Raw genomic sequence first — 27,978 nt, forward strand, 5'->3', positions numbered from 1 at the left:
CGCGGCACCTCGCGGCGTCCGGTGGCGAACAGCAAGAATCGCGCGATTTTGCAGCGCGACGACGGCGGCTGTCGGGGGTTGGTCGGTCTCTCCTCTCTCCCATATCCGAGGTGTGTGCCGTACACACAACAAACATATATACATACGTACATACATACGTGCTGCGACGGCGGCGGCACGCTTTTGTTCCTCACACACGCGAGTGCTGCGGGAGAGGAGACGCGAGACGCGAGAGACAGGAGGAGCGGCGTGACATATAGAACGTTACGCGCGAGCGAGCCACCACCGCCAGAAGAAGAAGGAGGAGGAGAAGGAGAAGAAGGTGGAGGAGGGAGTAAGAGGAACCGAACCGCGTCGGGAAGCGGCTGGCACACGCGGTGTGTCGCGAAAAATGGCGAAGACGTTTCGCGCGGTGGCGGTCTCGACTCTGTCAAACAATGGACAGACCACGCCGAAGTACAACAAACCGGTCACGCTCAATATCAATTACGACCCGCAGGGCCTCAGCGTCGAGCTCGTCTCAGGTACGGATCCGGGTCCCCGGATACTTGTCTAAGGTGTCTCCGCGCTGATCAGCCGCGTCGTCGTCGTCGCCGACGACGCGGCTGATCGATCACGCGATCGGCCACCCGGGTCGCCGACATAACCACACTTCCCGGTGTAGCGTCGACTGCTCTCCTTTTCCCCTCCCCCTCCCCCCTTTCGCGCCCGGGCAGTTTCGCGACCCCGGTCGATCGCCGGTTCGAGGTCTCTCGACCGAGAAACGCGGACGATCTTCCCGACTCGTGTGTCTTTGTCTTTTTTTTTTCTTTCCCCTTTTCGGTCTTATTTACTTCTCGTTGTTTGTCTTCACGCCGATAAGGAAACAGGTCGGTGAAGGAATCGAATTCTATGTTTCTGACATTATTATTATAGGCGGATGATGCTTGAAATGTGTATAAATCATTGACCTGTCATTTCAAGTATCAGAAGTATATATTGTCCTAATGATATTTTACTCTTTAATATTATATGTACATATATATATATATATAACATGAATCAGGATAAAAAGATATCACTTATGTCAATATATATTTAACATCTTCGATATTCTTTCTAGATGTTGGCAACAAGGAGAAGACAAGTCTATTGGAATTTCCAGTCACTCCCAGTACTGAATGTTCTCGCGTATCATCTCGAAGTTATGTTTTTACACTCGATACAGATAGTTTACTCATTACATTTGCTAATGAATCAGGTGAGCCAAAAATTCTTCTCGCAGCTCAAGCTTGTGTTAAAGTATCCTGCACTAATCTTATGTAAAATAGATTTCAGTTAAATCAGCTAGTTTTTTCATATATTGTAGCTTATGACCTGCTGAACAAAAGATTCAATGGATTCAATAGTCTCAAATAGCCTAAATAATGGAAAATTATTGAATTATATAGCCAGTCAAACAACTCATAGAGCAAGTTTTTTGTGTCACTGGCTGTAAATAAGTAACTGTCTATTATCTAGCTTTGAGTCTGTTACATTTTTTGTTCATTAGATCATAAGCTGCAACATGTGAGAAAACCAGCTGATTTTCAGGTTTAATTTCATCTATGACTTAACATAAATTCAAAAATTACGCACTAATCCTATATAAAATTGAATCTTAGTAAAATCTGCTGGTTTTCTTATGTTGTAGCTTATGACCTGCTGAACAAAAAATGTAATAGGCTCAAAGCTAAATAATAGACAGTTATTAATTTACAATCAGTCAAACATGAAAAACTCGAGCTTTGCGAGCTGTTTGACTGGCTGTAACTCAATAATTGTCTATTATTTAGCTTTTAGACTCTATTAACATCTTTTGTTCAGCAGATCATAAGCTACAACATATGAAGAAAATCAGCTGATATAATCGAAATCCATTTCACATAAGATTAGTGTGGAGTATTTTGTAGATGCAGATGTTTGTAGATTACAAAAGTATATATCTGTGAGAAAGAAAATTTCAGCAGATACATTTTGATCCCCACAGATTTTCGCAACTTTCATTCGCACATAGTAAAACTCAAGATAGGAAAAGGTATATCGGCATTTAATGAGAGAACGGAAGAATCCTCAGCAATGCAGTATTTTCAATTTTATGGCTATCTCTCGCAACAACAAAACATGATGCAGGATTATATTAGGACTAGTACATACCAACGAGCAATTCTTGGCAACTTGTCAGACTTTAAGGATAAGGTTGTACTAGATGTAGGCGCTGGTTCGGGTATATTGTCATTTTTTGCCATACAAGCTGGTGCGAAGAAAGTGTATGCAGTAGAAGCGAGCAATATGGCAAACCACGCCGAGCTGTTAGTCGCAGCTAATAATTTATCGGATAAAATAATAGTCATAGCTGGAAAAATAGAAGAGATCGACTTATCCGAGCGTGTGGACTGTATAGTGAGTGAGCCTATGGGATACATGTTGTATAATGAGAGAATGCTCGAAACTTATTTGCATGCAAAAAAGTGGTTAGCTCCAGGTAAGCACTTGAAAATATAACTTATATGCTTTTTTCCTTCTGCTGATTTCATCCTTTTCTTTTTTTAATTAAATTATTTTTACGCACAGGTGGAAGAATGTTTCCCTCTAGAGGTGATTTGCACATCGCGCCTTTCTCCGATGAAAATCTCTATATGGAACAGTTCAATAAAGCCAATTTTTGGTATCAGACATGTTTCCACGGAGTAGATCTCTCTGCCATGAGAAATAACGCTATTAAAGAGTACTTTAGGCAGCCGATTGTCGATACTTTTGATATTAGAATATGTATGGCGAAATCGGTGAGGCATATAGTAGACTTCCAAACAGCTGATGAGACTGATTTACATAAAATAGGTATGGAATAAAAACTCGAAAAAATAAATTATACAAAGAATGTGACACACTGGCTGACGTTCTGCAAATTTTATTTCCTTTAGAAATAGATGTCGATTTTCATATACTGGAGAGTGGTACATGCCATGGTCTAGCTTTCTGGTTCGATGTAGCATTTATTGGATCCACGCAACAAGTTTGGCTAAGTACAGCTCCTACAGAACCTCTCACGCACTGGTATCAAGTACGCTGCCTCCTAGAAAATCCATTATTTTGTAAAAGTGGACAACTACTCTCTGGGAAAGTCATTCTTATAGCAAATAAAAGGTAAATACCATATGTTTCGATTCCATCTTTAGCTCCAATATGCTCATTTTTATTTCCATTTGTTTTCGCTGGTTACAAATTTATTTCTATACATTTTGCCATATATATATATATATTTATATACACATACATATAATTACATTTCAGACAATCCTACGATGTAACAATAGATTTGAAACTTGAAGGAACGAATATGGAAAGCAGTAGCAACACCTTAGACTTGAAAAATCCTTACTTCCGATACACAGGCGCTGCTGCGCAACCACCTCCAGGTTTAAATAATACCTCGCCTAGTGAGTCCTATTGGACAACCCTGGACGCGCAAGGTGCTCGACAAGCGGTGAATATGGTCAACGGAATGTCCGTTAACGGGCTCGGCGAGGTCTCGATGGACACAAGTGCGACCGTAAATCCAAATAATTTGCTGGCAATAGGTAAGGTTTGGTTTGACTCTTCCGTGTACCATTACATGTATTGAACATGTCGTGTGCGAAATATAATATTGTAACCGACGTCCTTGCTACGTGCATCACGCCCAAGAAATTTTGAGATTCCCCAATATCCGATTGTCGTAGAAAATATATTTATAAAGTCTTGTGTCACACAAAATATATGAAAGATGCCTACATGAATCGCGCACATTGAATGATCGCTTCTTCTCGCGGGCCCCATATATTCTATACGTATTTACTACATATTTAAAATATAAAATATCAAAGTAAAAACAGTAGTAATAAATAATCGTCTTTGCAATTGGAGATATTCCGAAGAGAAGTTTGATATTGCTCAAGATACGTAATATTTTGTGTCTATCATTTCTGTATTGTAAAATTATAGATTTTATGTAACATCTTGTTATACAAGAACGTTATAATTTCTGATTGTCTAAAGACTATATTATTTGATTAAAATTTTCTATTATCTCGATGGCTCTCTTTCTACATAAATGTACCATTAAATAAAATTGGCATGGAATATAGTAGTTTGTAAATATTTTGTTAAAGCTTTTTTTTATGCAGTAATGATAGCACATAAAAGTGTTTTAAAAATTGTTTTTATCAGGTATTGTTAGGTAAATCTTTCCTTATGTATAAACATTGAGAATTATAAAGCAAAAAACCCTTTGGATGATAGTTACAATTAGAGTTTGAAATGGAGTGAAATATTTAGAAGAAAAAATTAAAGTAATATAAGTCATTTTTAATTTTTATACGCTAATATTTTAGTATAATTGTTAATTACATAAATATCAAATTATTTGTCGGACCTTTTTATTGTAATGTGGTACTTAGAAAATGGACTCACATATTTTATTACTGTACATCATGGGAGACATTTGTACAAAGAAGAAAAAAGTTCCTTGCGATTGTTCTAATTTATACATATTTTGTAGAATTTGACTCATGTAAATAAACTTGTTTTTAGTAGTATGGATTTATATAAATAACTATCTACTCTAATCCCATTTATAAAAATTGAGTTTACGTTCTTTTTCGTATGTTTAATTATAAAAAAAAGCTACAGTTCTCTTTATTTAATACAAAACTAATAAACCTATACAAATAAAATCACGTTTTGTTTTGTACCGATAATTATATAAAAAATTATATAAAAGATTATTTTAATGTATTGATTTATATAAATGTCTTCATAAGTAAATATATTTTATTTATTTTTAGATTAGCACGTTCTACAACAGTCAAATTTTTCATTATGAACTTGTGTAATATTTTAGACATATTTTTTGGATGTTTTTTTTTCAAATAACATTCTTGCTCTAAAAAAAATCTAAAAAATTAATAATAAGTGATTTATTATTTTTAATTAATTTATGTAAATTGTACTTGTTTATACTTTTTAGTAAATGATTTACATGCTTATATATATAAACACACGTTTATTCTTTTATTATGAATAATTAAATCATATATATACAAATATACAATTTTTTATGTAACAGGAGGCCAACCAAATATTCATCCCGGTTCCATCTCGAGTACGGGACGAGGTCGTGTAGGAGGTACAGCCACGAGTACACAAGCGGCACAATTGATAGGCGGTGGAATAACTCCAAACATGTTTACATCGCCCGCAACTGTAAGTACATTTTGAATATTGACATTTTGCAGTGAGTTACTGTGAGCAACGAAGAGCATATTCTATTTAAAATATAGGGTGTCTCAGACCTACCATATAATCTGTTAATGGCAGATTCCTGGGATCATTTGGAGACGATTTTTCTTCAGCGAAAATGTTAAGGAAGGCCATCATTTTTTGCATGTTCTTAATTTTTGCCATCTTTTTGTAAGTTTTAAAAAGCTCCTGGCTCCTCATCGACCATGTTGGAATTGTGACGTCAGAGGCGAGAAGACACACGCTAAAAATTCTTAAATTCCATTTCGAAATAAAAAGATATTTCGATGAAACAGCACTTCAGATATGGCTTTAGCACACTCTTAAAATATCTCAAAAACTATCCTTTTCCCTTTATAATCAATCAACAGCTGTAAAATGACTGTAATATGAAGCCCAGTCCGTCTGGTCTTTGCACATGCGCATTCATTCCGCAAGTCTGATATCATTATTTTACGGTTGTTGATTGACTGTCAAGAGAAAATTTAAAAGTGTGCTAAAGCCATCCGAAGTAGTGTTTCATCGAATCATCTTTTCATTTCAAAATGACATCTAAGAATTTTCTCGCTTCTGACGTCACAATCTAACATGGCCGCGGCGAGGACCGTTAAATAAAAATTCTATTAAAGTAAAGTCTACCTGAAATTAACTGAAGAATGTGATTTTATTAATATTTTATCTCCACAAGGCTTAGTTTGTCAAAAACCCTTTATTTTCAATCGCTCATAACTCGAAAATGATTGGTGCCTCGACATTTTCACTGAGGAAAAATCGTCTCCAAATGATCTCAGGAATCTGCCATTAACAGATGATCCGCTAATTCTGGGACGCCCTAAATAATGCTCCGGACGAAATGACACACACAAGCATGAAACGACTACTGCTGCGCTGAAAATTCTTACACAGAATTATAGTTTGCTACATATTAATTAAATTATTGACGTGAGAGACGGAAACTAAAGCAAACGTCTGCTTGCGTGACTTTCGCGCTACAGCTTGGTGTTACTTTCCAGCAATCGCTGGTCCTCGGCAACTCTTCTCATTATCCAGTGAATCCCAGCCTGATGATCGGTGACTATGTGACTCCTGGGAACGGTTTATCGCCGCAGGCGTATCGACAATGATCTATGGCGAAATCGTTTCTCGCCGAGTATTCCCGCAAAGTTGCAAAACAGTTGCAAAACGAAAATCGTAATAGTTGTAGCAGTATTGGAGACAACGTAAGCAACAGCAGTAAGCAAAGCCGCAAATTGGTATTTAGCTCCCCGGCCAGTAAGCTTCGACTCTCGTCTGCCGTACGGATTTTAAGCACCGTCGACTTGACCAATCTTAATCCAGTCATCCTTGGTCATCACAATAACGTCGCTTGTTCGAACAAAAGTACGGTTAGACATGAGTTTGCGTTTGATTGGAATTATTCCGCGAGGAATAATAGGTCTCAATGGGAGGCACGTTGGAAAAGACTGCGAGCCGTCCTCTCGTAGTTGTCATTAATTAATCAAATAGTTGATTTTTTTGGCTGTTTCCATTTAGTCGTCATTCAATCAGGAGGAAAGAGAAGAGAAAACGAGAAAAGGAGGATCTTCCAGATCGACGTGCATGCTTGCCAAATATACCCACGTGAAAATATAATATTTTTTAATGACAATACAGTGTCGTCGCTCTGTAGTATAGGCATCTATCACTATATATTTTACGAAGTCTTGACACACAAAACTTTGTGAAACGCGAATAATTTATAATGAGAAGGAGAGAATGATCGCGAATACGATGTTGCGATTTCTTTGTTTTAATTTTTTGGAATTGAAATGAATAATTTATAGACTCGACTAAGTATTAAAAGACACATAGGGGCATATTTTACTAAGCTGCGACGTTGGTTGGGTTTCGATATATCAAGCGAACTTTTACACGAGTTTTTAGAATAGGCAAAACAGAGCGTTTCGAGAACATTTTGAGAGAGAAGTGCAAAGAGCAATAATAATACATTTTAGGCATACGTTGTAGAGCACTCTGTGGCATTACCTGTTATTCAGCTGTTTCTTCTTGCTCTTGTTTTAATCGACGTGTCTTTATTATTACGTTAGCATGACAATACACTTGAGAAAGTACAACTTTTTATGAGTATTAGTTATATTACATTTCAGTCACCCGTGTAATATCCATATCGAGATGTTTTAATTGTTTGATAGGAATGTGTGTGCGACAACTACTCATCGATCGATTACGTTTTTTATAGGTAAATTGTATATATCTGAATGTATGACGCAAACAGATAGGTGTGTCATGATGGGATACTTCATCCAGAAAGAGAGAAAACGACGGGCAACTGATCGATCACGAAATCGTCCTAAATTATGAATGTATAATGAGTTACGGTTGCCATAATGTGTAAATGTGTAATTGCAGATTTGTTACAATTGTGCTACACATTTGAAACAAAGATCGCTCGAATGAAATCTTATAGTTTTATATAAGATGATCTGTGTGTAATTTGTAAGGTATAGCTATTTTGCGTTACACTTAATTTTTTATATCTATATATTTTGTAGTCGCGAGAAATGTCTGTTTTTAAAAGATTCTCATCAAGCGCGCGTTTAAAGCTATAACATTATGCAGAAATTCAAATAAATGTGTATCGAATATTCTTTCTTCCTAACTATATTTTCTGTATCGAATTGTGTAATAAAAAAAAGTTGGTGGTGCCTTTTTTGCATTAAATTTTGCATCACTTTTGTATATGTTATGATATATCGATATCAAAATCTTTGAAAATAGACACTTTTTGCTTGGATGATCTGTACACGTAATGAGTGATGCTTGGAAACTTATATATATGTTCCCTGTACTCATAATATTATAAAGTAAAACAGAAATATACGGCCATAATGACTTTTTATCGTCTTTAACCCTTTCCACTCATTGATACAGCGATGTAAAATTCAGTTATTGATAAATGTAGATAGCACTTTTCGCTTAATATATATGCGACAAGAGATAATTTTATTTATTATTTTCACTAAAATTATGTTTGATAAAATTTTTATTGACCATTTTTAAATAAAAATAATTCCACTCGTTAAGCTAATTGTAGTGACATAAATTTGAGTGTAAAGGGTTAAATTTTAAAGATATTGAACTATTTAACATACGGTCTCTCGCATACAAAGCATAAAGAATTGCATAAGAATTTTTTATTCCAGTAAATGTATGAGAGAGATAATCGCCAAAACGTGTATGGAAACTACTGTACATATATATATATATATATATACATCCTCGAATAATTTTTACGTATATATTGTTTAATTATATATATACAAGATGATTCATCAGAAACAGAATAATCTGAATTAAAAAATTCTCCTAAATTTGAAGATTGTAGAAATATAAAACGCGAACATTGTTTGTACTAGCAAAAATGTTTCGTCTTATTTAATTTAAATGAAATATCTTGGAATAATTAGGAATATTCAAAATGTCCCTATTGTATTCAAAATCATTCAAATATACATGTTTTTTTTTTTTTTTCAAATATAGAAGGATTATTCTGTTGTAAATTCTGTTTTTGATGTCAATCACTTTGTAATAATACTACCGTAGATCTCAAGGAAACTCTTTCAAGTCTCATTAGGTCTAAGCAAGTTTTATTTGTTATCCGCACACATATACTTGCCATCTCTGGTTCCGATAACACCTCCTAGAATTACCTCATCGCCGTGGTGCACATATGTATTACGATTATTTTTACAGCAGCTTCTCTGCGTGTTATCTTCACCTTCAGCTTTTCCTTCGAAACTCGTCGATACGAATCAAAGCTAGGTAATTTGTACTTATTTTTTCTCACAGAACTCTTTCGTACTTTTGCGCGCGTAAATTGTGTAAATAAACGCGCCAACTATTTCTCGATGAAGTATTTCTGAAAGAGACGCTATCGTATACGCTTGTTAAATAAATGCGCGCCTCGGCACAAACAAACACAAACCAATCTCATGTGACAGGCATTCCACAAGTGCTACTAATATTGCATGGTTTGTTGTAATTAATATAAGGGCCTGCTTCTTCCATCGTTTCTTTGGGACAACAGCATCGAAAGCAACATTTAGAATGTAACTCGATTTTGTTCTTCTTTTTTTTCTCTCTTCCCTCCATCTTTTATTACCAAAAATCGAGGATCTAATCGTGTGATATTTAAAAATGACATCCATCTACGTTTCTGGATATTGCTTTCGATGCAATCTTACATTGATGTGAATGTGTGAGTTTTTCTTTTTGTACCGTTTATTAGAATATCGAATATATAAGACTGCTACACCGCTCGGAAAAGCATATTATATATCTCATCCTATATTTACATATGTCGCGGTTTTTGTCATCTCATCCCGTATTTAATATCTTTTTTTTTATACCGTTTCAAGTTTTCAACGTTCAAGATGTTACGCAATATTTCGTTAATAAGTGTCTTCCTAGGTAGCAATCGTACGTCATTTTAACGTTAAATGACATTAGACATAAGAACAACGTCATTTTGACGTTTAATGACGTCAGTTTGCTACATGGGTTCGCTTTTTAAATCTCAAAGTCGTTTGCTGTTCAAAGTACCTCGCACTAATCTTATGTAAAATAAATTTTGGTTAAATCAGCTGGTTTTTTTCATGAGAAAACTAGCAGATTTGACTAAGATTCTCCATTTTATATAGGATTAATGTGTAATTTTTGAATTTATGTGAAGTCCTAGATGAAATTGAATCCCGATAAAATCAGTTGGTTTTCTCATATGTTGCATATTTTTATGATCTACTGAACAAAAAATATAATAGGCTCAAAGCTAAATAATAGTTACTGATTTACAATCAGTCAAAGATGAAAAACTCGGGTTTTGCGAACTGTTTGACTGACTGTAACTCAATAATTGTCCATTATTTAGCTTCGAAGCTATTGAATCTTTTGTTCAGTAGATCATAAGCTACAACATATGAAAAAACAGCTGATTTAATTCATTAAATTCATTGAATTCATTTTACATAAGATTAGTGCGGGATACTTTCACACATTTCATCAAGTTCTACACTGGAGTATACTTTGTTATCTCTCTATCATTCAGAAGCGTATATTTTCGGGCGGTATGTTCGAGTATTAAGTAGTCCAGCAGTGTTATGTAGAAATCTGTGCGTTTCAATGACTGAAAACTATATAAGATATCTCAGGTAGTTATTAACGAAGCTCTCGAAGAATGCCTTTACTGCGCGCTAAGTCTGGATAATTTTATTTGACAAAGTTACTTCGCTATTCGGCATCACGACGAAAATACTGATTTTACGTTTACGTTAATTCGTATCCCGGTAAAGCGTAATAAGAGCATGATTTTACGAAAACATTGTATAATCGCATAAAATCAGAATTATACAAATATAATCTGTAGTGTAACTGTGTAGTAAAATTCATCGGTCATGTGTTTAAAATAAGTTTTTTTTTTTTTTTTTTTTTTTTTTTTTTTTTTTAAATTTGCTTTGCCATACCTGTGACTTTTTTTCATTCACATGACAATTTTTAAATAATTATATATATATTTTATGTAAATAATTTTAATTCTAATTTCAGCACAATTAACGAAAATATATTTTCCGAATATTTTTAAAAGATTTTAATCAAAATTTGTGAGAGAAGCAGCTATCTAATTTTATTTCATATTTACAGATTATTCAATCTTTTATAAATATGTTTCTGTCATATATTTGTGAAAACAAAGTTCTGATGCAAAAATCTGTGGGAAATAAACAATCGTCAGAAATTGTAGTACTTACAAATAACAGAATTGCAGATAAAGAGAAAAACATCATTCTAAACATCACATCATTAATGTATTATATTTATTGTAAATACGACAATATTTTTGCAGCAACTTCGTGACTCTTATTTGTTTCTTTGTAAAAAATTTTTTTTCTTATGCTATGTATGTACACAACTCTAAGATAGCATCTGATTTAATGCAAACGAGTTTAACGAAACTCATAACGCTTATATTTATAATAATAATAATTTTAATAAATTTCTTTTTCAATCACAATAATTTATATGTTGTCAATTATATACTAAAATGCGGATTTTGTGTGTAAGAGATATTGAAATGAAATATTTCAATTTTAGTGATTTGATTCAAATGTGATTATATTTGCACACTGTGAATTGCGAGACATACAATTACTAATAATATAAGTATAAGTTTGCGATTAAATTATTTGATTTGGAAGGAAATTGGCGACGCCACGTGATAAGCTTTGGATATTTTTCTCTTCTCTCAGAGAAACTCATTTTTAATAAATAAAAATATTTCAACGAATTGTTTAGCATATAAATATGTATTTTATGTGATCATTAAATCCTTTTACAATAATTAACAGCTTTGACAATTACAATTTCTTTTATATTTACACATTGTTATTAAGCTATAATATTATAAAGTATTTGTGTTTCGTATTAAGATATATAAAATAATTAAAAAACAATATTTGCAGCTTTGTATATATAAAGACTACATTATATATTATATATTATGTCTGAGATTTTATATATCACAGAATTTGATATTAATTTTATCACACACACATACATATACTATAGTATGTGTGTGTGTGATAGACTCAAAACTACAACTAGCAATTTCAGTTTTTTACTATTTTTCTTACACAAATATTATATGTTTAGAAACGTAAAAAGTATATATTTACATATTTAAATAATAAGTATGGAAATAATAATAAGTATGGAATAAAAAATCTATGATACGTATATTTTTTTCAAAATATGCGTCGCATTAAGTGAACGCAATTTTGTTCATCGAAACTTTGTATTATAATAATTCTTATTATATTTAATAATACCTCGCAATTGTATTAGTTTGCTCTTAAGAGATTACACGATAAGCATTTTTACGAAGTATACAAGTACATTGTTTCTTGTATATTAAACAAATCTTCGCTCTTTCACATATAATTCTTCATTATATTTAGTTTCCATTCCAGTCGAAGACTACATGAGCAATCATCAGATACACCATGATAATTACAGTACTTGTTATCATGATAGGAAATCCTACCCTACAATATATATCAAGATATAATAACGCGTCTTTATAATAGGTCCATATTCTCGATTTTTTTTTATCGATAAAAAAAGATCGAGAATATGGGCCATATATAGTTTTTAATTGTGATCTTTTTATTTCGAAATGGCGCATCTAAGAATTTTTAGCGTGTGTTTTCTCGCCTGTGACGTCACAATTCCAACTTGGTCGGTGAGAGGCCAGGAGCCTTAATGACTAAAACATACCCAAATAGCAACCGCGTACGTCATTTTGACGTCGAATGACGTCATTAGACGGCAAAATGACGCCAGTTTGCTACTTGGGTAGCTTCTCGTGATTTTACTTACTTGAAAAATTGCATGAAGCTAAATCTGTAGCCGTGCTGTTCCGCGACACCCATGCAAACAACATTGGCAGTAGCTCCAATCAAAGTTCCATTTCCTTTAAACATAACTGTTGAGCTAAACAACACTTCTATTCATATTTATTTATGTAAGGACTAAAAAAGCTGACGCTTGGCGTTAAAGGAGTTCCTTGATCTATGCGACATGACCCCCTAACGCGATGATAATTGAATCGAACTTACGAAAAGAATCAAGATCAAGATTAACTTCGCTTACCTCCCATACAAGCACCAAATGTTAATGCCCATACCAAGGGTTGCATAGGCAACCCGAGCTCGCGATTTTGCGCGAGATTCGATGCGATTCTCACCATCATGGTAGCGAGCGGCACGTTGTCGACGAAGGAACTCGCTATAGCCGATACCCAGAGCAGCAACAGTATCGCAACCGCTAATCGGGACTCTTCGTTGACCGACAGAATAAAGTTCTCGGTTTGCTTGCCGATCCAAGTGATGAGACCCATACGCGAAAGAGCCTACGGAATTTTTCAATACGTCTGTGGGTGTCTTTTACTCTGACTTTTGACCTCGAGTACGCGAGGAAACTTAAGCATTTTAAATTATATGTGGGAATTTTTTAGAGGCACTCTGACGTTACCTCCATGAGAATAAACAGCGACGCGAAGAATAATAACGTGCTCCATTCGACGCGTGCCATGAGACCATCGAAATCCTCGCTGTCGGCTAATATCAGAAGCAGCGTGACGCCGATCAGGGCGATCCAACCCAGAGATAGATGTAATTGTGGCACACTGTGCAGGAAGAAGAGCGTGATCACGAAAGCCAGCACAAATCCAGACTTTACCAGCAACCACTTGTCCCTGATAGGATACTAAAAGCGAAAGAAAGACACGCTTGCATAAACCAATCAGCAAGATAAAACGGACACACGATGACAGCTTCTAATATATATGTATATGTGAAAACCTTTTCCTGTAATTCCTCGAGCGTGGTCTTGTACTTTTCTAACGCTGCGCTTCCCGTTATCAACTTCCTCTTCAGCTGCGACAGTAAACGCTGCACCTTCTTCAACAACATCTCCCTCACCAGATTCTCGTCCTTGCTGTAACTGGATAGACTCGCTGCCGCTCGTTGCCAAATGACAATCATGTGTCTCAGATCCTGCGAGTATGACATGATGTGTAAAATCCCAATTCGCTCTATTATTTTATTTATTTAAGTTATAATAAGTTAAATTACGTATATAGTAAAGGACCCCGCACAATCCTTATGGAAATTGGACTTCTGTGGAATTGGCTGGTTTTTTTTATATGTTGTAGCTTATGATCTACTGAACAAAAGATATAATAGCAACCTCAAAGTTAAATAATAAACAGTTACTGATGAAATACAGCCAGTTAAACAACTCGCAGAGTCCGAGCTTTTCATGTTTGACTGGCTGTAAATCAGTAACTGTCCATTATTTAGCTTTGAAGCTATTACATCTTTTGTTCAACAGATTACAATATATGAAAAAACTAGTCAAATCTATTCCACCAAAATCCAGTTTCCATAAGGATTGTACGAGATCCTTTACAACTTATACATCAAATTAATTATGATTAGAATAGATTTCTTCTTCAATGATGTACCTGCACATCTTGCGGCTCGTTGAATCTGAGAACCGCGACGTCTCGGAAAATGTAGCGAATTTGCGCGGAGACGACGATCAACACCAGTATCACCCCGATACTCATGTGCATCGTGAATGTGCCAAAGTCAATGTCCTGCCGCGATATAATTATCCATTAATTGTCAGTTCGATCGAGGGAAAAAGGGATTTATTCTCGGACATCAGCATCGCAGCAGCAAATACTTACGGCGTTCTTGACATCCTTATTGGAAGCGATGATGACATTCGGCGGATCACCAACAGGCGTCATCGCGCCTCCGATATTGGAGTAAACTACCATAGCGGTCAAGATCGGGACCGGGTTCAGCTCCATCACCTCGCACAGCCGGATAGTCACCGGTGTCATTAGCAACACGGTCGTCACATTGTCCAGTATCGATGATAGGAAGGCAGTGAAGAAGCACAGGGCCATAATCAACGGCCACAATTTACCGCCGGTTATCTAAAAAAAAATGGCGAATGTAAAATCATTTCAAAGCATCGCTTCGGCTACAAACGTCTTATAGTCTTAGACTATTAAATTATATATTATATTATATGTCATTTTTTCTCGCCTTGTAAGCGTAAACTGCTAGCCAATCGAAGATGCCGGTTTCGGCGATAATCGCTACCAGAATCATCATGGAGAACAATAGCAGCAGCGTATCTATATCTATCCAAGACATCAATTCATCCATATTTGGTCGCTGAAGCAAGACACTGCTTTTTGAATTTATTCTTCGAAATTTTATCACACATATATATACAGAAGGAAATATGTATACCTCGTCTAAAATTGCCAATATCGCAATGGACATCGAAGACACTAACATGGCAGCCAAAGTTCTATGCACAACCTGATGAAGTTGCGAATATAATGTATAATATATTGATAATAGCCTATATAGAATATTTCGCGATATTAATTACCTCGAAAATAATCATAATGTAGAGACCAATTAAGAGAAAAGCGGCGTATATTATGCCGACATTCATTGACGACAGATCGTAAGCTATAGAAAACGAAAGGCTCGACTCCGAATTTGTTCGTAACTTGATGAACATTATGCCATGTGATAGTGCCCTACAAACAAAATTAAATCTTCAAGTTGATTTAAAAAATATATACATATACACAAGAGTGTCCCAAAATTACCGAACCACCTGTTAATAATTTGAGAGATTTCCTAAGGTTATTTGGAGACGATTTTTCCTCGGCAAAAATGTCGAGGGAGATCATCATTTTTTTGCATATTCCCAATTTTTGTCATCATGTATCTTTGTAATTAAGCCTTAAATTAAAATTCTACAAAGTAAACTACCTGAAATTAACTGAAGAATGTGGTTTTGTTAACATTTTATTTCCACAAGGCTTATTTTGCGAAAAATCCTTTATTTTCAATCGCTTATAACTTGAAAATCATTGGTGCCTCGACATTTTCATCGAGGAAAAATCGAATAATTTCCAAATAATCCCAAGAATCTGCCATTAACGGGTTGTCCGGTAATTTTGGGACATTCTGTATATATTATATCAATATAAAAAATATATATGTATATAAGAAATATAAAATTAAAATATAAAATTAAATTAAAAATAATAACATTAAAAATTTATAATAATATAAAATATAAGGCAATAACGCACTCGCTATCGGCGTTTATTTTAAAAATCCTTTCATGCCTCTGTTCAGGAAAGATGTTCATCAAGTTTTCGGGCAATAACGGCAAAACCCACACGTCGCTTACATTCTGAAACTGAAATAAAAATTGCGCACGATACAAAATTAAATGGCAAAATTTACTCAGATATATAACTGATCTTTTTATTTTTTCTTCCTCTTTCTGTTTCAGAATTGGCCGGATTATTGGCGCATTCTATCGTCGTAAAACGTGAGTATGTATATGAAATAATTATATAAATGCTAATTTTTGTTTTTAATGATGTACGCAAACACCTTTAAGTCTTGCGAGTTGTGGGACGTATTCTCATCTTTTGTAAGGAGTTCCAGCCATATCATTAAGTGACTCGTAGATAAATTCGCGTGCTGCTCGATCTTATCTGACGGCAGCAACGATCCTTCCACCTTTATGCTAATCAATAGGCTCGTAATATGTTCTTCGATTTGGTAATCTGAGAGAATATCGTCAAGGATCATTTTTCAAAGAAAAGAAAATTATTTTTCATTCGACGGTTTTTCTGATTGGAATAAGGATACTCTTGGTTTGTCCGTTTGGAATGGAAAATCGGTGCATCGTCTCGATCCTATCGCTCTTGAACATGAGTGTTACCTGCAACATGAAGAATATCAAAGTGATATAGATGATGATCAGTCGTGGGACTAAATTTTCTTACCGTAAACAGTAGCCAACAGAGAGAGAGCGCGATCAATTTGAAGTAGCGACAGAACGGCTTTTGCTTCTCCTGAACATCTTGCCCATCCTCGTCGGTGTTGCTCTGAATTGTTTGAACTTGATTATTCTGAACGCTGCTAAAAGTGATCACGTAAATTAATACGGTTTTTTTTCTTAAAATCAGCCACTTGCATATTAATTAAACGTATAGAGTGTAAAATGCACCCAGACAGCACCATCTCCAAAAGAAGGACATAAGACATCTTTAAAAAATGTTTAAGATATATCTTTAAGAAGTTTTTAAGACATCTTAAAAAAGTCTTATATGATATCTAATATAGACATCCCAGGTAGCAAGCGTACGTCATTTTGATGTCGAATGACGTCATTTTGACGTCGAATGACGTCATTTTGACGTTTAATGACGTCAGTTTGCTACTTGGGATCTTAAAGATGCCTTAAAGACGTCTTATGTTCCGATTTTGGTGTCGTCTGGGCAGCAATTTACCTAGTTTGCGTCACGAGATGCGGGCACATGTTCACCATCAGGCAGTCTTTCTTCATGTAATCTAAAGATCTGATGGGAAGACGCGTTATCGTTAAAACTAAAATCGTTTTTTCAACACACTTTTGCATTTTGTCATCCTCACCTCGCCTCTGCTATTCGGTCGCATTCCCTCTGGAAAACCGCCAACCTGGGGTCCAGGCGGATCGCCTCCGGCAATTGACTCCAAGCACGGAGCACATCGTCGGAGATCTGTCCAAATATCATGGAACTCGAAACGGACGAGCTAGGACTGATCGGACTGCGCATAACTTTAAGAGGATACACTTGTCACGAAATTATATCAAAAAATTGATAATTTAATTGATTAATTATGTTTACACCTTGCTTGCACCTACCTGAGTTACAACTGCAATGAGAGACCTGTCCTGAGCCTATCTTGGGAAACACTTGTGGCGTTTGTAGACCCGTTTCATCGTCGCTCGACGTATCGTTTTGTGACATTACAACTGTTTATTTGAAATCTCTCGTTATTTTGCTTTATTGCACGTACCTTTTTACCTCAATTAAGACGTTAGTTTTAATAAATTCGGACATTTTATGTACGCTGAAGCCGCGCACATTGTGATTGTATTGTAGCGCCGAAGTCACTCAAAGCTTTGCTCGCGAAAGCCTTAGAGGTCATTCTACCTACTGTTTACATTCTTTTTCATATGGGGATACAGTCATAATGAATTCGCCAGATCTTGATATGACACAGAACGATATATTAAATTATTTATCAGATATAATTTTTGCGCAGTAATAAAAGAAATGTGTAAAAATGTTTACAGACTATGGAAAAATTTTATATAAATTTGAAACAATTTTTTTAACATACGAATTGAAATATAAAAATTTAGATTTTATCATTGCCTAAAATGTTCAATATTCAGGAGAATATTAAATATATATTAGTAAAAAACAATTTTTTTATTTTACAATCAATTTAAAAAAATAATTTTATTCTATAATTTGTACATGTAGTATCTTTGTTTTAAAAATAATCAAAACATTTTCAGATTAATACTATCAATTATCTTGACACAATAAAATTGTGTAACAATTATGCATCGACTAAATTACATGACAATTCAATTGTACAGTATTGAAATCTATGAAATTGTATCAATTAGTGTAAAATTATTTATTTCTAGTGTATCATATATTTCTGTGTGTATGCACATTCTGTACATATGCACAGACCAACACAATCCCACAAATATAAAATTATATACATAAATATTATGTATACAATTTGTTGGAAAAAAATTGTCAACAAGAAGCTTCAGCCATCCCTTTTAGAGACACGCATTTCATAAATAATATACAATAAACTATATATTACACATTGTAATTGTTGCATTGTACCATTCTGTGCGATGAAACATGATATATCATGATATATCTATTCTGGTCACGAATAATTTTCTAATTTCTCGGAACAAGATACACAGAATGTCTTAAGCATCGACTAGCTTTCTTTGTTGCTGCTGGAAGGCTTCATCGACTTCCTCCTCAGTACCCATTGATCTCTGCCGTAAAATGTTCTGTACATCATTGAAGGCGTACTTTTGCATCACATGATTGTATCTGCAATAGCACCAATAGACTACGGAGACACCCATGTAGGATCCCAGGGCCATGTTGGTCGAAAACCTGACTCGACTCGTCAGCATGAAGGTAGCCAGGCCGGTTGCTAAGCCGCTGTAGATGCCGTACAACATACTATGCTTGAAACAGGGAACCTTCCTGATATCTCGGCCGAACAGCATCACCGGCTTGGACTGATCGACCTCGTCCATACTTTCGGTGTCCATCGCGTTGGGTGTTTCTGTTGGAACAGAACAATATATAAGTGCCTTTATGTAACTTGGAACAGCAACATTATTTTTGGAGTGTTTCAACCAACCGGTTATCTCACAAAGACACTATATAGCTATGGAGAGGCATATAAGTCAAAAAGATTATGGTACATTAATAGATATGAAACAGAGCAAAGCAAATAAAGATCAAACTGGAACAGCAAGACTTTTTTTTGGGCGGGGGGGGGGGGAATATTTAATGTGCCTTCAACCAATTTAGTCCAATTATGATTATATAGGCACCTGGAACAGCAAGACATGCAAAGTGAGGTTAAGTGCGGTTTTGATCACACTATATCTATCTCTTCTCTCCTTTTTTCACGAATGGCATGAATTAACATGTCTATCTCACGTATTCAAGATTCAAGTATGTACAAAAGGGCGATAAGATATGAATGAAGTAAACAGACCTCGTTATCCTCAGGGAATCAGCTGTGCTATTTCAAATCAGCTGTTTCTCCCCCTAATAAGGGCCGTAGCGCATGGAAAAACGTAAGTAGTAAGATTTAAATGAAACTTAAGCGAATCGACCAATCACGGTCGAGCATTAAGGTCATGGCTGCCTTAATACTCGATCGTGATTGGTCGATTTGGTCTATTACATTTTTCTATGTGCCGCGGCCTTAAATCGACACATTTCTCTCGTGCTTTTTGTCCCTTCAAGGACCCTTTCCCTTTTCCTACGAAAATAATTTATATCAAGATTGATCGTAAAATTGTTCTCCTTTTTTTAGTTAACGAATACAGCTAAATCACCGGCGAATTTGCGGTGGAGAGTTGAAGAAGCGTGGACGACAAGTCCACAGAAACTTTCTGACAAGTGTTTTTCTCGGATGAAAACTTGCCGAGATTTTTCAACATGGATACGAGATACAATCCTTTAGGATTTAGCAAGCAAACCGAGGCGTTATTGTGCGGCGTGAAAGGGAATAATTTGATAAAGGAATTCAAGAAAAGAGATATATCGACGGACGTTTTGCATAAATTAACCAAGGAGGATTTCGTACAACTTGGTAATATTTATTTACTTCGACAATTGTATCAATTTTATGCTAGAATATATTTTATTTATAGAGATTTAAATTCTTATGATTTTTTTTACAACATATAATATACCAGGTGTCCCATTTTAAAGGACCCACTCAAATATCTCATTGTCAGAAACACTACGTTAAATCGAAAAATGTTTCCTACAAAAGTTGTAGGGTTTCGAGGGGGACATAACATAGTAATATTCATTTGATCTTGGGCGGCGTCTCCAAGGTTAGTGAAGGTTAACCTTAAGTGAAGGTGAGAATGAATTTTGAAGAAAATAAAAAAATGCTTCAGATAAAAGTTGTTCAAATTAATTAGTAGAAAAAGATGTTATAATAAAAAATATGGGTTTCCATTTTAAAAATTTATTCTCACCTTCACTTGACCTTGGAGACGCCGCCCAAGGTCATATGAATATTACTATGTTATGTCCCCCTCGAAACCTTACAACTTTTGTAGGAAACATTTTTTGATTTAACGCAGTGTTTCTGAGATATTTGAGTGGGTCCTTTAAAATGGGACACCCGGTATACATGATATTTCTATGAAAATCCAATAAGAGGAAAAATACGTTAAAATTTACATATTACAAAATATAATGCAAAAGAAATAAATAATTTTACAAAATATAATTTCCATACAATTCTATACTTTTTTTTAAGTACAAAGAGATTATATTATTCTTTTTAAATATTAAAATATAAACAATAATTATACTTAAAATTTTAAAAACTTATTATTATACTATATAATTATTTGTGAATAATTGTTTGTTCTTTTAGGTGCTGATGAACAGCTTGCAAAAGATATGTTCCGTGCTCTATATATTAAGAAAAAAAACCCAAGTACAAAGTTAAAGTCTCATGAAAGGTACTAAATCGTTATTGAAGCTCATCTTCTACATATAATATAGTATTGAATTTAAACTTTCGTTTTTTTACAGTATATCTAATAAAATAGAAATATTGAAAATCGGAAAGACACAGTTTGATGTAATTGAAGCTTTGGTAACATACTGCAGATTAAAGTTGAAGAAAAAGAGGATCAATTCTTTTATTGAACCTGATAAAGCTTTAAGCGCTTCCAAAGTTTTATGCCTTGCTACGGATTCTATTCTTAAAGAAGTTAATGAGGCTGAATTAAAATTGAAAGAACTGGAAACTGTGATAATTATGGTATATATACATCAATTTAAATATCTATTATATTTATATGCATTTGTTAAATTAATATTAAATGTGAATATTAAAAAAAATTAATGTTAAGTAATTAAATATTTTATAATAATACTTTAAGATTTAGTACAATTCGGATAATTATAAGTTAAATTTGATTTTATTTCCATAAACATGTAACTAAACTAAATTTAATTTGTTTGCAGTCTAAAAATAAGCGAAAGTATTCTTATGTATTATATTCCATTCCAATCGGTGGATTATGCATTGCAACATATATATTATTCAAGAGATTTTGAAGATAAAAGTTTTATAAGATGTACAAAGTATATTATTATGTATAACTATTATTATATAGATTGTAAGTTACTATTTTTTGTATTTTTGAGGAAATTTTCTAGAAATATATAATATAAATATTTTTAATAATTAGCTTTACAGGCTAATATTATCAAATCAAAATAATTTCATAATAAAAATCATTCTACAATATATCCAAACTTCCCAAAAGTTATTTAGAGAAGACTGTTTTAAACATTATTTAAAATTGACTGAAATAATTGGAGTAACAATTCTTTTTCGTATCTTTTCTCGAAGTCAACTTTAAATATTTATCAGAATATATACCGTTTTTTTTTTAGAATAAAAAATTTGATTAAAGGATGAAAAAGTCAAAAAGTGCACACATAATGGGGGGAAATTAAAAGAGACATGAGAGATACAAGAATTATATTTAAAATAGATAATATAATAAAATATAGAAACTCTATATCTATATATATTTATTTTAAATTGTAGGTTGTATTTTATGTTTGTAATAATAATACAAACACATATCCATCATCTTTTTCTTTAAAGTTTGTTTTTTCCTCTTTAATATAAGTAAAATTCGTAAAATAATTGAAAAACTAAACATGATAATAAAAATATTTACCTTGAAAAATTAAAGATTTTTCCATATATACTGTGTAATTAATTAGCAATGTCTAAAATCGATATTATTTTTATAAAAAGCTAAAAATTTTATTATTTTTATATTATTAAATTTTATATAATATATAAATTTTATTATTTAAAAAATTTTTATTTATAAGTTAAAATATTAATATTTTTGATTATATTTATATATGGCCCTGCATGACACAAAATTTCTTATTTTATATTTTATGTTTCATCCTTTTTCGAATTATCACTCGCTTTTATAATCTCTATTTGCACTTACTATATTCATATTTCTAATATTTCATATATTTATTCCTATTTCTTAATATTTCATATTTATTTCTATATATATATTATATTTTTAATATTCATTATTTGCTGTTATATCTAAATAAAATTATAAAGATGATCATTTAGATAAAATTTTGGCATCATATCTTTATATATATATATATATATATATATATATATATATATATTATATATAGATAATAAAAATAATATATATTATCTTATCTGCATTAAGATGAAAAAAAGTGTTATCTCTTTACTAAATTATCTAGACGAATGTTCAGATAATTTGGTTTAGAGTCATTTAAGCAGTAAAGCGAAAAAATTTGTAAATAAAAAAAATATATGAATACGCATTTTTATACCTTTTATAATGTACATTTTTTTAATAACTGTTTACATAAGCGGTCTTAAAAATAATATATATTATCTGGAAGTTGTCTAGATGAAAATCGCCATATAATTTTACCTTTTATCTATAGGATATATATTTTAAAACAAAATCTTCATCTTTTATCTATATGAATTTACATATTTTTATCTCATATCTTTATCTAGCTATCTAATTTAAAAATCGTCTAAGCACAACACTGTTAATTAATATTTCATATTTATTCCTATTCCCAATATGTGCGCAGGACCTACCTAATAATCGTGTCGCCTCGTACGTACATACAATCTACCCCCACCCCCGAGTTGGCGCCGAGGCGGCTGCGCATGCGCGCTCGCACGCTGCGTGAGCTTTGAAAATCTCCGCTTCAGTCGCGCTAAGATGGACGGCGGAGCGTACGGCGGCGGAAAGGCCGGGGCCCCTTTCGATCCGATCGCGTTCGTTCAGAGACCGCAGGTCATTCTGAGAGCGGTATGCCTGGTAAGTCGTCGTCAGAAACCGGAACAACGGGATCCCCTTTCGAGACGCGATCGCGATACCGCGGACAACCTCAACGACGCGGATGATGGTCATTGATTTTAAAAGAGAGAGTCCTCGGTCCTTCTCCTCCTTCTCCTCCTCCTCCTTCTCCTTCTCGCACCCTCCCTCCCTCCCCTCACCTTACCCCGCAACCGCGATGGGGTTCTATTGATTTTTCGCGAATTCCAACGTACGCCTCCCGTATGTCTCTCATGGGTCTCTTATGGCGTTCGACCTTTAAATGGAGATATATTTTATACTAGTCGATTCGCGAGAGCTGGATCGAAATTTTTCGCGCGTCTTTCTTCTCATCCTCGCTGGCCGGATCATCTTTTTGACAGATCGCTCATCCCTCCGTTTGTCTTCTCGACAGCATTATTTCATCCTCCCCGACCTTGTCTTTCTGTCTCTTTTTCTCTCTCTCTCTCTCTCTCTCTCTCTCTCTCTCTCTCTCTCTCTCTCTCTCTCTCTCTCTCTCTCTCTCTCTCTCTCTTCTCTCTCTCTCCCTCTCCCTCTCCCTCTCCCTCTCCCTCTCAATGAAAATACTTATTGCGCTAATACAAAATATATGCTCGATATATAATTTTGATTTGAATATTCAAAGAATCGAGAAAAGTCAGAGTACACCAAGCCTGATATATAAAGATATTTCAAGAACTAAATGAGTTATATAAATTTTCTATTTTATATTTTGAATAAATCTTCACGGATTTTAGACATTTTGGCCAGGGTGTTATATATTTAAAGTATTTGCTTCTCTCTCATCTTCTCTTATTACAGTTTCACTCGTGCTGTCATTTGTTTAATCATTCACGTTCTTAATTTGCATACAAATAGCTTATACATATGTTATATATAGTGATGTACCTCTGTTTTTTTTTTAATTTCCCCACTTGGATTGTCCTACATATATATTTTAATTATTTTTTCAGCTTTTTGCAATAATTGTCTTTGGATGTATAAGCAGCAAGGGATATCTTCCAAAAGATGGGAAGGAAGTTTGTCTTTACAATGACGACAATAATGCATGCAATTACGGGGTTAGTATCGGAGTACTGGCATTTTTGGCCAGTATCGGATTCCTCGCGGGTGAATACCTGTTTGAACAAATGTCGTCTGTCAAAACTAGGAAACATTTTGTCCTTATAGATTTGGGGTAAGCTACGCATATCTATACACAATCTTTGAATATTAAAAAATTATTATAATTGTATATTAAAAAAAAAGAGATTACAGCAAAAGTGCTTTTTCTCTTCTAATACACTTAAATTAAAGTGTAATTTTCCTACTATATTAATATAATTAATATTGTTATTTTAGTTTCTCAGGCTTCTGGTCTTTCCTGTATTTCGTGGGATTCTGCTACTTGACGAATGCATGGAACAAATCTGAAAGACCAAAGGAAGGATACGGTGTGAATAATTTACAAGCGGCTATTGCATTCTCATTTTTCTCCATCTTTACTTGGGTAGGTTGAATCAAGTTTAGTCGGCGAATATGCGACAGTTTTATTGAATTATTATATATCTATATATTATACTTACTATAATATATCTATATATTATACTTACTATAATATATCTATATATTATACTTACTATAATATATCTATATATTATACTTACTATAATATATCTATATATCTATTATACTGCACATTATAATATATCTATATATTTATAGAGTTGTCATGTATATGCGATAACTAAACTTGTACAAACTTGCCTCGGAATTATATCTTATAACAATGTTACAGGCTGCCTGTGCTTGGTTCGCGTTTCAAAGATTTAAACAAGGTACCGATTCAGCATTCGCTCCGAGTTACGAAGCAGATCCTGTCGGTGGTACAGGATATACAAGTTATCCCGATGCTACTGATACTGCTTATCAAGAACCGCCGTTCGGTCAGCAGCAACAGCGGGGTATGGGTGACTTTCAAGCCCCAGCTTACTAAAAGTCATCCATAGTCAATACCAAAATGTATTTCCATTGGATGCACAGCGAGCTACTTACGAAAGAAGATGATTTAGGATAATTTTTCAGAACAAGACATATTGTTTTCACCATCAGTTTTGCTTAAAGGTAATTTTGTAATCTTACAGCAAAATCATCTTTCCATTTTATTGCACTCTTTCATAATTTCTTGTACGTATAATACGTTTCCATTCATTACGTTAATACTAATTAAGAAATATAAGAGAGACACATTTTATATAAATATATTTCTGATTCCAATGAATAATGTGTACCGAGGTACGTAAAATATATAATCTTTATTGTCTTTTAAATTTATTCAAATAGTTTCTCCGATTTATATACAAATTTTATTTCGTTTAATAATTGCGTAACATTGAACTGTGATCATCCTTTGCAGACTAAAGAAGAATTTCATTCGCTGATAGGTCGCTGGGCAGCGCGTTGGTCATAGAGTAAGTTTTCATGGCAAGATGTAGAAGAAAGTTATTTGTTAAACTGTGCTTCTTATTGTTGACCACTTGTAAGTTACACTTATATCCATATGCCCGATGTCACGAAAAGCGTTAGGCATGTTTGAGGTACATCATATACACTTAAACATGCATTACGATGGTGGCAGCTCTCTCTCTGACCATCTTATGGAAGTAAAAAATATGATATCTTATAATGAGTAACTATAGCAACTCCGTAATAAGTAAGAAACTAGTATGTGCACAGGCTATGTATATTTTAACGTTGTAACGTGTTCATAGTAAACGCGACTTAAATATAACAGTAATACAATGCATTGCATTACTAATAATGCAATTAGTAAGATAAACGAAATACGCGAAATCTAGGTTTCAAATGAATAAGTCACATGTTTTATATTAGTGAGACAATACCTAAGTTACTTAAGTTACTTAATTGTATCAGTTGCGTGTCGAAACGGAGTATTCCTTACATAATAGTATTAGCAAATGTATTTGCACTAAAATATGATGAAATAGCAAACCAAAGTTTCTATTAACATAAGTTCACGTGAACAAATTATATATACAAAACATGCATAAATTATCTGCAATCTTGATTATTGCTGTATATTAGAGTTTTGTATTTGTGAATCTCTCGCTGCAAAAATCTTTCGCCCATTAAATGCTTTAATATATATGTCAACTCATTTACATAAAGAGAAAAAACTATACCTTTTTTAATAAGCAAACACATCCCCAAAGAAAGTTGATCTTTGTTGAGTTTATATATAATGATCTTTGTTCTAATAAATATTTGTTTGATATGCAATCTCAGGAATATATTTAATTAATCAATTATTTATATAATTTATATGTAATTATTTATATATGTTGCATTTATGCAAAATAAATGCAGAGTTCAGTATTTAAAATCTTGTTAAAATTATTGGAAATTTAATTCAAATTGATAATCAACAGGAATGTGAATATTAAAAAATATATTTACAATGATCTAATAATTTGAAAAAATTTGTGTCACATAGGATAACGAAATTAGAACTATGGAAATCATTTTTTGTTCAAAGTAATAAAAATTTATATATCTACTTATAATTTTATATCCGTGGAATTGAATGTATTATTTACTTAAAACTTTTTTTGTCTTACGCAGGCAAATATGAACATTAGAAATTTATCCAGTAATTTAGTAACTTAATAATTCGAGAGAATTATACAATTTTCTAGATATATGGCATGTGAATAAATGAGTGTAAGAGATTCTTTGATGTTCATTTAAAGATCATCAACCATTCTTATGGATACTTGTGTTTTTCTTCACAATAATCTTTAATTTAATATTATATCTAGCTTGCATAATTCTCTTGAAGAAAATTATACGATAAGGTATTCTTATACATAATTTGAAAAACATAGTTTATGTAAAATATTATGTAAAGTGCAATAATAATTATATGTATTCCTGATAGTTCTAAAGATATCCCTCTTTGATTATGCAGGAATAATTATATATAACGAAGAGGAATATTTCTTGAGGTTTAATCATATTATTCTCTATATATTTTATTTCCTTAATGATTTATTCATCTACCTGCATACTCAAAGGGCCAAGATTTTTAGATGTTCACTCTTCAAAATTGATCTCTCACTCTCTTGAGATCTTAACCCTTCTAAAAGATAATATAGCTGATAATATTGTTGACTAGTATGATGGTGTGTCAGATGATGCACAGATCACTTATGTGTCATCATCACAGAAGGGTTAAGGCAATAAATGCAATCTAAATCTTTCGAATCTTTGCCATATGATAGAAGAGAAAAAAACAACGCTATCACACAACGCTTTTAAATTCACCTGTGAGAGAAAGAGCGAAACACAGAGAATGTAACGCTATCAAAAAGTGTCTATTACAAAAATGTGTAAAGGAATAAAAACGTGTATCAAGATGTGGGTATCGATAAACTTAAATAGCTGTTGTATTATTGTACTCTTATATACATATATATCATTGCATTT

The 27,978-nt window shown here is 33.5% G+C and overlaps 4 protein-coding genes across 12 annotated transcripts; 2 read left to right on the top strand and 2 right to left on the bottom strand.

Moving 5' to 3' along the window:
* The first annotated feature begins 50 nt into the window (after nt 1-50).
* Nucleotides 51-20,031, top strand: Art4 (arginine methyltransferase 4). Of its 5 annotated transcripts, none has more exons than XM_083055574.1 (9): nt 51-524; nt 1,103-1,240; nt 2,009-2,503; nt 2,593-2,859; nt 2,943-3,165; nt 3,313-3,599; nt 5,126-5,262; nt 16,252-16,290; nt 19,896-20,031. In XM_083055574.1, the coding sequence occupies exons 1-8, from the start codon at nt 392-394 to the stop codon at nt 16,285-16,287; spliced, it is 1,716 nt and encodes a 571-aa protein (XP_082911700.1). In that variant the 5' UTR covers nt 51-391; the 3' UTR covers nt 16,288-16,290; nt 19,896-20,031. The 5 variants fall into 5 exon arrangements, with proteins under 5 accessions (XP_082911700.1, XP_082911701.1, XP_082911699.1 ...); XM_083055575.1 differs by lacking the exon at nt 19,896-20,031 and adding an exon at nt 17,459-17,580; XM_083055573.1 differs by lacking the exon at nt 19,896-20,031 and having other exon boundaries at nt 16,252-16,446.
* On the bottom strand, nt 11,692-17,775 carry LOC145946123 (P protein). Of its 3 annotated transcripts, none has more exons than XM_083055568.1 (17): nt 17,656-17,775; nt 17,403-17,568; nt 17,261-17,329; nt 16,754-16,886; nt 16,617-16,689; nt 16,356-16,531; nt 16,046-16,155; nt 15,328-15,481; nt 15,183-15,254; nt 14,973-15,104; nt 14,606-14,860; nt 14,378-14,512; nt 13,713-13,907; nt 13,384-13,617; nt 13,003-13,261; nt 12,730-12,823; nt 11,693-12,395 (listed from the first exon to the last, which is right to left on the bottom strand). In XM_083055568.1, the coding sequence occupies exons 1-17, from the start codon at nt 17,759-17,761 to the stop codon at nt 12,305-12,307; spliced, it is 2,454 nt and encodes an 817-aa protein (XP_082911694.1). In that variant the 5' UTR covers nt 17,762-17,775; the 3' UTR covers nt 11,693-12,304. The 3 variants fall into 3 exon arrangements, with proteins under 3 accessions (XP_082911696.1, XP_082911694.1, XP_082911693.1); XM_083055567.1 differs by having other exon boundaries at nt 11,694-12,395; nt 16,754-16,889; XM_083055570.1 differs by lacking the exons at nt 15,328-15,481; nt 16,046-16,155 and having other exon boundaries at nt 11,692-12,395; nt 16,754-16,889.
* On the bottom strand, nt 18,272-19,672 carry L(3)87df (cytochrome c oxidase assembly factor COX20 lethal (3) 87Df). 3 transcript variants are annotated; one of them, XM_083055584.1, is made up of 2 exons: nt 19,572-19,672; nt 18,272-19,130 (listed from the first exon to the last, which is right to left on the bottom strand). In XM_083055584.1, the coding sequence occupies exon 2, from the start codon at nt 19,114-19,116 to the stop codon at nt 18,760-18,762; it is 357 nt and encodes a 118-aa protein (XP_082911710.1). In that variant the 5' UTR covers nt 19,117-19,130; nt 19,572-19,672; the 3' UTR covers nt 18,272-18,759. The 3 variants fall into 3 exon arrangements, with proteins under 3 accessions (XP_082911710.1, XP_082911711.1, XP_082911712.1); XM_083055585.1 differs by lacking the exon at nt 19,572-19,672 and adding an exon at nt 19,405-19,563; XM_083055586.1 differs by lacking the exon at nt 19,572-19,672 and adding an exon at nt 19,209-19,360.
* On the top strand, nt 20,018-27,930 carry Syngr (synaptogyrin). The gene is made up of 8 exons (XM_083055587.1): nt 20,018-20,174; nt 20,979-21,066; nt 21,140-21,364; nt 23,355-23,475; nt 24,447-24,670; nt 24,835-24,982; nt 25,271-25,596; nt 25,889-27,930. The coding sequence occupies exons 1-7, from the start codon at nt 20,021-20,023 to the stop codon at nt 25,466-25,468; spliced, it is 1,158 nt and encodes a 385-aa protein (XP_082911713.1). The 5' UTR covers nt 20,018-20,020; the 3' UTR covers nt 25,469-25,596; nt 25,889-27,930.
* The last annotated feature ends 48 nt before the right edge of the window (nt 27,931-27,978 follow it).

The sequence above is a fragment of the Prenolepis imparis genome, unplaced genomic scaffold, assembly GCF_030444845.1.
Source record: "Prenolepis imparis isolate NDT839.2.m4 unplaced genomic scaffold, iyPreImpa1.0 SCAF_15, whole genome shotgun sequence".
NCBI classification, from domain to species: Eukaryota; Metazoa; Arthropoda; class Insecta; order Hymenoptera; family Formicidae; genus Prenolepis; species Prenolepis imparis.

Excerpts from the sequence above, each read along its gene's own strand:
- Art4 (XM_083055571.1), top strand. The coding sequence starts at position 392 with ATGGCGAAGACGTTTCGCGCGGTGGCGGTCTCGACTCTGTCAAACAAT. Across the intron at positions 3,166-3,312 it reads ATTCTTATAGCAAATAAAAG|ACAATCCTACGATGTAACAA; the intron begins GTAAATACCATA and ends ATTACATTTCAG. Across the intron at positions 3,600-5,125 it reads AAATAATTTGCTGGCAATAG|GAGGCCAACCAAATATTCAT; the intron begins GTAAGGTTTGGT and ends TTTATGTAACAG.
- LOC145946123 (XM_083055567.1), bottom strand. The coding sequence starts at position 17,761 with ATGTCACAAAACGATACGTCGAGCGACGATGAAACGGGTCTACAAACG. Across the intron at positions 17,569-17,655 it reads TCATTGCAGTTGTAACTCAG|TTATGCGCAGTCCGATCAGT; the intron begins GTAGGTGCAAGC and ends ATCCTCTTAAAG. Across the intron at positions 16,156-16,355 it reads ACAACTCGCAAGACTTAAAG|TTTCAGAATGTAAGCGACGT; the intron begins GTGTTTGCGTAC and ends TTTTTATTTCAG.
- Syngr (XM_083055587.1), top strand. The coding sequence starts at position 20,021 with ATGGATACGAGATACAATCCTTTAGGATTTAGCAAGCAAACCGAGGCG. Across the intron at positions 23,476-24,446 it reads TTCTGAGAGCGGTATGCCTG|CTTTTTGCAATAATTGTCTT; the intron begins GTAAGTCGTCGT and ends TTATTTTTTCAG. Across the intron at positions 24,983-25,270 it reads TTTTCTCCATCTTTACTTGG|GCTGCCTGTGCTTGGTTCGC; the intron begins GTAGGTTGAATC and ends ACAATGTTACAG.